At 61.2% G+C, this 9,302-nt stretch overlaps 1 protein-coding gene across 1 annotated transcript in view; it reads right to left on the bottom strand.

The window, feature by feature from the left end:
* Window positions 1-1,575: 1,575 nt before the first annotated feature.
* Window positions 1,576-9,302, bottom strand: part of EXOC2 (exocyst complex component 2) — a 165,773-nt gene continuing 158,046 nt past the window's right edge. The window contains exons 26-28 of the mRNA XM_055126695.1: window positions 5,547-5,608; window positions 3,157-3,216; window positions 1,576-2,275 (exon numbers count right to left, since the gene is read on the bottom strand). Coding sequence (XP_054982670.1) covers window positions 2,188-2,275; window positions 3,157-3,216; window positions 5,547-5,608 — 210 coding nt within the window. The 3' untranslated portion in view covers window positions 1,576-2,187. The remainder of the gene's footprint in view (window positions 2,276-3,156; window positions 3,217-5,546; window positions 5,609-9,302) is intronic.

Raw genomic sequence — 9,302 nt, 5'->3', positions numbered from 1 at the left:
CCAGCACCCCACCCCGCGTTGCGTGTGCATGCTCATGTGCATATGTATGCATACATACACGTGTACACACACATACATATACACACATGCGTGCACACACACAAGCACACACATACAAATATGTGTGCACGTACATATACACAAGCGCTCACACACAAGCACAAAGCCTGCACACACACAAACATATACACATACACATACATAAGTGCGCGCACACAAGCACACACATACACATAACACAAGCATACACAAGCACACATAAGTGTGCACACATACAAACATGTGTGCACATACACATACATAAGTGCGCATACACACAAGCGTGCATACACACATACACACATGCGTGCACATACACATACACAAGCGTGCACACACAAGTGTGTGGACACACACACACACACACACATGCATGCACGCACACACACTTTCTAGTTTCCTCCAGGTATTTTTATCGCCTCTTAACCAAGGCTGCCTTTGCCCCCAGGGGCTCCCGCCTGCCCGCCTCCAGGACGCCCCCCAGTGCTGCTGGGCACTGCCCCCGGGCTCTGGGCCTGTGCTCCGGCCTTTCCTGCTCCCCAGCACTGACCAGCAGCCTCTGGGCATCTCCCGCTCGCTGCAGGGTGGGGCAACAGCAGGTGGCGCCTGCCGGGCCCGGCCCCGCAGACTGTCCTCACCAGCCCCCGCCCCAAAGCCGCCAGCTCTCCCCTGCGAGCTGGACACCCCTCCCAGCGGCCTGTCACCAGAGTGGCTGGGGGGACCCTGGAGGGGCCCAGGCCTCAAGGACACTGCAGCGGGGCACCCCGTCCACGGCTCCCGACAGCACCTCGGCCACGTGGGTGAGTGTCGGCGTTTCCTGGGGGGCGCTCGGACCCCACACTGACCGCCAGATGGGACTCGGGTGGATCAACACACTGTCCTGCCAGTGTCCCCGCACTCCACAGTCCCTCAGGGCGCAGGCTGTGAGCCCGTGGCTTCCAGACATGGACCCGTGGGGTGGTGACGCTGGCAGGGAACACGCCCAGCACAAAGTTCTGATCCACTCTCTCCCCTCTGCACACGCAGGGCACACGCAGGGCACCCCCCTGCCCCTGCGACCCCAGACAGAGGCTCGCTTGCAGCGCCAGGAAGCGGGGCCCCTCACGCCTTCTGGAAATCGGGGCAGGAAGGCGACACAGCGGGGGCACGGGGAGGGGGGCCGGCCTGGAAGGAGGCCATGGAAGCCACAGAGGCCGGAGCCTTCCGGGAAACCAAGTCAATGTAGGACAGATGCCTGACTCGGTGGCAGCCCTGCCCGAGGGCCGAGGGGTGTCGCCTCTCCAGGAAACAGACACGCCACCTCTGAGCAAGAGGCAGCAGAGACGGCCGGTGGGCCGCGGGCAGGGGGCAGACACTCCCCAAGGGCAGGCGCAGGAGCAGGAGCTGGCCGAGGCGGGGGGCTCCTCCTGGCCCAGGCCTGTCCCGCAGAGTGAGGCCCCGGCCCAGCCCCCAGGAGGCGCCCGATGGTCAGGGCACTGGAGACTCGTGCCCTGTCGGCGGAGTTCCCCCGGCGACGGCGCAGGGACCACCAGCACCTGCCCCAAACACGGCTTTTATTTCAGCTTTCAGTGCAGAGACAGACCTTTCCAAAGAACAGACTCCCCTGACTTCGGAGATTCAGAGCTGCAAGCATGAGGCTGGGCAGTCCAGGCCGTGGACACGGAACTGTCCCCTCCCCTCCTGGCCGGGGCTCCGTGGGCCCGGGGGCCTGCCCAGCCCAAGCCTGTCTGTGTGACGCTGAGCGTCACTCCAAAGGAGGCATCACACGCCACGCCATGCAACGAAGGCAAGACAAAAAAAAAAAGAAAAAAAAAACACCAAACCACAGACGCCTGGGACGGACGGGCAAGTCACAGCAGGGCCACGGCAAGGGGGCAGCGAGCAGGCGCCGCTTGGGCAGTGCCGTGTTTCCGTGGTCGAGAAGGGGCGAGAATACCAACGGCTTTCTGAGTTAGGCGGGCGGGGAGGGCAGAGGGGAGGAGACGGAGGGCGGGCGGGGAGGGCGAGAGGGGGGGAGGGGAGGGGGGAGGAGACGGAGGGCGGGTGGGGAGGGGGGAGGAGACGGAGGGCGGGCGGGGAGGGCAGAGGGGGGGAGGGGAGAGGGGAGGGGACGGAGGGCGGGCACGGGCCGCTTCGGTCAGGTCCCGCTCAGGTCTTGAGGGTGGCCCCGGCCTGGAAGCAGGCGAGCTGCAGCTGCATGGTGCTCTTGAACTTGTTGAGCAGCTGCTCCAGCAGCCTGTGGGGGGAATGAGGGCGGCCCGAGTGGGTGGCGGTGCCCAGCCCGCCCCGAAGCTGCGGCCCCTGCCCCCGGCCTGGAGGGCCACTCGCCCGACTCAGCACCCTGCTCTGCCGGAGCAGGGGTCCGGCCTGTGGGTGTTTTTCTTTTTTTTTGCTTTTTGGGTCACACCCGGCGATGCACAGGGGTTACTCCTGGCTCTGCACTCAGGAATCACCCCTGGCAGCGCTCAGAGGACCATATGGGATGCTGGGAATCGAACCCGGGTCGGCCACGTGCAAGGCAAACGCCCTACCCACTGTGCTATTGCTCCAGCCCCTGTTTTTCTTTTTTAATTCAGTTTTGAGAACTTTACAGAGACTCAGTAACCCTGGCAGTGGGCGAGTGTGAAGACCCCTCAGTCGGGGCGGGGGGTGGGGGGCTCGGCAGGCCCATACCCCCCAATTCCCTGTGCAGCCCTGGGACGTGCCCCCCTTTGGCGTCGTCTCTCTCCTGCTCCTCGCGCTTTGCGGTCACCTGAACAAGCCCTGGGGGGGTGGCACTAAGGGTCTGACCCGCAGGGGAGCTGAGAGGAGTGATGACGGGTGCAGGTGAGGGGTCAGGGGTCAGGGAGCCGGTGAGGGGTCGGGGTGAGGACCCGGGCTGTGGGTGAGGACGTGGGACCAAGCACCGACTACCCTGTTCGCCATCTTTCGATTCCCTCCCCGTCTCTGCGCCTCGTCACTCACTGCTTGTGTGACATCTCCCCCGGGGCCCCACCACCCAAGCCCCCCGCATCCCAAGCCCAACCCCCCCCACCGTCGCCCGCTGCAGGATCCCATCGTTCCCCGTGCCCCCGTGGTACCACTGTGCTGTGTGTCTACACCACCGCCAGAACTCACTTTTTGTCGGCGCCGCTGGAGAGCGGGGGCAGGGCTTCCAACGCCTGCTTGAAGCTCGACCTAAAAAGCAAGCAGAGGGGGCTGGAGCCGTGGCACAGCCGGGAGGGCGTTTGCCTGGCGCACAGCCGACCCGGGTTCGATTCCCAGCATCCCTAGTGTCCCCCGAGCACCGCCAGGAGTAATTCCTGAGTGCAGAGCCAGGAGGAACCCCTGTGCATTGCCGGGTGTGACCATGCCCCCCCCCACACAAAGCAAGCAGAGGCGTGGGGGGGGCGGGGGGGAGGACTTCCCGAGCCTGAGGAGGAATGAGGAAGCGGCCGGCCGCCTCCCGGGGACCTCGAGTATAAAACATACCTGGGGGAGCCGGGGAGAAGAGACGAGAACGAGTGAAAGTGAGAAAGAGACACAGCAAAAGCAAAAGTGAGGGGACCCGTCTCAGACCAAGCCTCTGAGTGGGGTCGGCAAGACTCCGCTGGGAAGTGAGAGAGAACCTGAGGAGCTCAGGGAGACACTGAGACCCACGGAGGCCCCGGGGTCGAGGGGGAGATGCTGGCGGAGGCCTCACTCCACAAGGGTCAGCAAACGAGGGAAGAAAGGAAGCCACACGGAAGGAGCCCAGGATGCAGGGGCGGAAACTCATGGGGAAGTGCTCCCTGAACACAGCCAGGGGTGGCTTCGGCAGTGAAAAAAGATTCAATGAAATAAAAGAATGGGTGATCCTGCAGAACCCCCCCCCCCAGGGTACCTCTGGGGCGGGCCGGCTCAGACCCCCACGGCCTCCCCAGGAACCAGCTGTTCCGAGATTATACAGAAGAGTGCTAGGACCCAGGCTGGAGCCATAGCACAGCGGGGAGGGCGTTTGCCTTGCACTCGGCCGACCGGGGTTTGATCCCCAGCATCCCATAGGATCCCCCAGCAACCCCAGGGTAATTCCTGAGTGCAGAGCCAGGAGGAACCCCTGAGCATCACCAGGTGCGAGCCAAAAAGAAAGAAAAAAGAGCGGAAGGACAACTGGAGAGGTACCCATGCACGTATGAAAAACAGTGTCTTTCCTCTCATCAGAGAGGGCAAGAGAAATGGACTTAGAGTCACCGATTGCCTCCACTGCATTTTGCCAGGCAGAAAACACCATAAAAGCCATGGAATCGAGCATGGTTTAGGGGCGCTCCTTCGGTAAGGAACGAAAATGCCATAAGAATGACAGAATCAAGCACGGTTTAGGGGTGCTCCTTCGGTAAGGACTTCAGTCGCGCCCTCCTGCATCGTCCTTCTCTTTTTCTTTGATGACCCGTGATAAAGATGAAGACCTGGACCAAAGGGTCCCCGATGTGAAGCCGAGTGGTCTTGGCCTTCCCCTGGCAGACCCCTCGGGGAGTCGCAGGAGAGACCCCTGGCAGGGCTCCGTCTCAGACGCGGGCCAGCTTGGCACAGCATCCTCCGCCCGCCGGAGAAGGCCTCAGGGGAGGACACAATGGTCTCGGCTCACACGCCACCTCTACCAGGAAGAAGTACTCTGCATGCAGGGTGGACGGCGGCAGCTGGGAAGGTGTGGCTGAAGCAACTGGGAACCCCGAGGCCTGGTCAGTCACAGCCCTCCCCGTCCCCCCACCATGAACGGAAGGCGGTCACCTCACTCACGTCCTAGCTTAGGCAAAGTGGTTCTATTGGGGCGAGGACACTGAGAATGATGGCAGGCGCCCCGCTGTGGGAGGCAGGGAGTGAATGAATGAGTGCAGCGCGCGCGCGCGCACACACACACACACACACACACACCACCACCACCACCAAAATGCTTTCCCCGGGCAATAGAAAGCGTGCTTCCTGGGTCCTAGGGCCACGGGCGTAAACAGCACGGCCTGGCCGGGGTGTGAGGGGGGGAGGGGGGCGGGCTGCCGAGTTCACCCGAGGATGCTTCAATGATAGGAAATCCTGACTTTCATTCAAAACAGCTAAAAGTCATCATCAAATTTCCACTACAGGATTTTGCAGCAAAACCACAGGGCTTCCTCTGCCGCTGTTCGCACCCTCGGACTGCCCGGAGTCGGCTGAGAGGCTAGATGAAAGCGCGTGTCTTAGTTTCCCCCCCCACCCCGACACGGGAAGTAGGTAGAGACGGCGCCACGGCGCGGCCTAGGGCTTGTTTTCGTGAATGAAAACCAGAACACCGAGGCGAAACCCTCGCTCCTCTGTGCTGGGCTCCGGGGGAGTCCTCGAAGGCCTCGCGGCGCCCCGCGCTCTCTCTCTCCGGGGCCCGAGTCCTTCGAACGGACACACTGACGGGGCGGCTCCACACGGGCCCTCGAGCCCCGACCCTTGGCTCGGACGCGCCCAGCTGGACCCAGGCTGCTCCGCCTTTGCGGGACGGCCGGGAACGGGGCGGGTCCTCTCACCTGCTGTCGGGGGTCAGGTGCACGGCCACGGTGTCCCGCAGAGCGCAGATCTCCAGCCTCGCCTGCAGGGGGGAGCAGAGAGAGCAGAGCACAGTGACCCCAGGGAAGCGAGCCCCTGACCGCGGTACCCAACGCCCCCCCCCACGAGGCCACTGCAGCCTGAGGCAGATGCTCCCGCTTCAAAGTCTCGGCTCTTTTTTTTTTTTTTTGCTTTTTGGGTCACACCCGGCGATGCACAGGGGTTACTCCTGGCTCCTGCACTCAGGAATGAATTATTCCTGGAGGTGCTTGGGGGACCACGTGGGATACTGGAAATCGAACCCGGGTTGGCCGCATGCAAGGCAAACGCCCTCCCCGCTGTGCTATCGTTCCAGCCCCAGTCTTGGCTCTTTAACTGCCTTTCACTGCCATCTTGCTTGGCGCCGGGCGGGAGGGCGTGTGATGGGGGGAGGCCGAGGGTGCAAGAGGTTTCACACCCTCGGTAACTCGTCACCCAACGGGGATGCTTACTTCTCGCCTTCCTGAGAGGAAGCCTGGAACAGGCACTGGGGCACGGGAAGGGGCTGCGGGAAGGGGCCTCGCTTCCACGGACGGCTGCCCTTCCACACGCACGGGCTCACCCACCTCGTCTCCACACAAGGCACCCGAGGGTCAGGGTGTGTGCCGGGTCTAGTAAAACCACAGCTGGACTTTCAATTTTTATTTCACACACACACAAAAAAAACAAACAAACAAGTGGGCAAACTGGTTGTAAAACTCATCTGGAAATGTCAGGGCCCCAAAACAGACCGTTCTGGAACACAGGAGCATAGCTAGACTCACGCTCTGCGCCCCAAACTAGCGATGGGGCCGTTAACTGTTAAGACAGTGGGCGTAGACAGAGCACAGGCACACGGGGCGTTCAACGGGGCGGGGGTCCAGAAGGAAACACAACTTATGTGCGACTGATTTTTAGCAAGGACACGAGGTCTGTCGAGGGGCAAAGAATCACATCGGCAATCGGTGGGAATAACCAACCGGATATGCACATGCAAAAGAAGAAGAGCGTGGGACGCAAACGGATCAGACCTAAGTGGAAGTGGGCACTGTGAAGCACTCGGGAAGCACACGGGAGTGGATCCTTACGCGGGTGGGCTAGGCACGCTTCACAGAAGTGACACCAGCACAGAAAAATAGGAGAAAAAGAAATTGATGACACTTCCTCAAAACTGGGAGCAGCAGCAGCGCCAACCCCCCGCGCCCGCCCCCGCCAACCCCCACGCAGGGTCAGGAACACGCCGCCCTGGCTTTGACTCCGGCACAAAACCAAAAGCCAACTCCCTCCGTGCAGCTGGCTCCTATCACGGAAGGAGACGCAATGCCCAGCCCAAGAAGCCACTTCCCGTACACCCAGGGCCTCCGAGCAGCAGGACGGAGCATCGAGCCGCGGCGGGGACAAGGGGAAGTAGGAACCTTCATCCACCGCCTGTGGGAAAGTCACATCGGCCGGCTCCGTGACACAGCCTGGTCCTTTCTCAAAGACTGAGACGGCCACCGGGGGGCTGAGCGACGCCCCCACGCCCGGAGCTGCACCCCAGAGAGGTGGACACACGCCCGGCAGGTCCTCCTGGACAGGAGTGCTCCTAGAAGGGGGTCCGTGACCCAAGAGTCCCGCCACGCCGGGATGGGTGGAAGAATCTGGAAAGCGGCTGGTGGACGGTGCCCGCAGCGGCCACGACCGCTGGGTGAGCATCACCTGATGTCACTCCAGCCTCAGAGGTGCCGCTGACCACACGCGCTGACCACAGGCCAAGGCTCTGGGGAGAATCCATTGGCTGCACCACACAGCGGGTCCCACGTGGCCCGTGGCTGCTGGGAAATGCCATTATTTGGCCACTTTTCCGTGTTTCCACTTAGAGGCAAATTTCAGAAAAGGCCGCAGGGGTCTGGGACGGGAGAGAAGGCAGGCAGGCGCGCTCCTGCAGAGCTGGCGGGAAGCAGGACCAAGTTCGACTTGGTCCCCATCTGGGGTGACGTGATGTTCTCAAACGTCTGTGGCGGGGAAGGTACCGCCTCAGGAGCACAGTGAGCAGAAGCAGCAAAGCCCCCCCCAGCCCAGGGCGGGTGGGGTCTGTGAGTGAGTGGCCGGCGCGCCTGCCTGCAGGGACAAGGGCCTCCCCGACCCACTTCTCTGCGGGCTGGAAGTGGGACTGCGCACTCGGCCCGTCCCCAGTCCTAGCAGCGACTGCCGAGTCCCTTCCCTTCCGCTCAGGGGGTACACCAGGCGCGGACTCCACTCGTGTGCGTGATGCTCGGGGACCCTGTGGCACACGTAGGCCGGTCCCGCGGGGACAGCACTCGGGAACCGGGGAGCAGGGCCTGGGCAATGACGTCCTCCAGCCCAGCCAGGCAAATGTCACTTTGGAGGACACAGTCCAGCATGTTTGCCGGGCAACTGCCTGCTTCCGTCCGCCAGCGCCTTAGGAGTCTGAACAGGACTTTCCTGCTTAGTTTGTTGTTTCTGGGGCCACCCCCAGCACTCGGCAGGGTCTACTCGTAGCTCTGTGCTCAGGGATCGCCCCTGCTGGGTCTCAGGGAGCCGCAGAGGGAGCTGGGGGGCCCACAGGGGTCAAATACACTCCAGGCAAGTCCCGTGCCCCCTGGACAATCTCTCTGGCCTCCCGAGAAAGTTTCTAAGGAGGAAACGTGGCCTGTGACAATCTGTCTCTGGGGCTTGGGAGTGGAGATGTCCAAGAGGAAGACTAAGGTGGGACTTTATTTCACTCCTTCAGAACGGAACCGCGGTTAACAACGTGGTGAGGTGTTTTGATCAGCCTGGGAATTAAGCCAGGCATAAGCACGATGGTTATTTATGAACTACACACAAACTAGGACAGCAGAAAATATGAGATCGAAGAGATCAGCTAAAATCCCCCCGCCCCACCGGTCTGGGGAGGACGAGGCTGCCGCCCTGTATGTAAATAAGCCCGAATGATTAACTGGTGGTGGTGGTGGCTTGGACTGATTCACCCGTGGCCCTCTGCTGGGAAGAGGGAGACTGAGTCAGGCTGCTCAGAGGGGGTGCGCGTACATAGCGTGGGTGTGGGAAGGTGTGTGAACTCATCAGGACTTTTCCAAGACACGAGACAGAAACTCCCGTCCATTCTGAGGTGGTTCACAGAACCCAGCGAAAGGACCAATCACGTGTGGGACATCACGGAAGGGACCAATCACAGAAGGGACCAATCACGGCAAGCCCAATCACGTATGGACATATGTGTACAGCGATGGGCCCAATCACATATAGGACATGTGTGTACTAGTGATGGGCCCAATCACATATGGGACATATGAGTACAGTGATGGGCCCAATCACATATAGGACATGTGTATACAGTGATGGGCCCAATCACGTATGGGACATGTGTGTACAGTGATGGGCCCAATCACATATAGGACATGTGTGTACAGTGATGGGCGCAATCACATATAGGACATGTGTATACAGTGATGGGCCCAATCACGTATGGGACATGTGTGTACAGTGATGGGCCCAATCACGTATGGGACATAAGTGCACAGCGATGGCCCAATCACGGAGGCCAGAGGCTCCGTGACACATGATATAACAAGTTCTTCGAGGCTCGAGGGGACCTCGGCCCCTCAGGCAAAAGGGGCTGCAGAGTGGGTTCCTGTCTCAGACCCCTAGAACTACTTTACCTCCCGTCCCCGAGTAGCAGACGGCGCTGCAGAACCCCAACAGAAGGGGCAGAATAA

Source organism: Sorex araneus, chromosome 2 (assembly GCF_027595985.1).
Source record: "Sorex araneus isolate mSorAra2 chromosome 2, mSorAra2.pri, whole genome shotgun sequence".
In the NCBI taxonomy this organism is placed as follows: Eukaryota; Metazoa; Chordata; class Mammalia; order Eulipotyphla; family Soricidae; genus Sorex; species Sorex araneus.
This window is presented reverse-complemented; position numbering and strand designations above follow the sequence as displayed.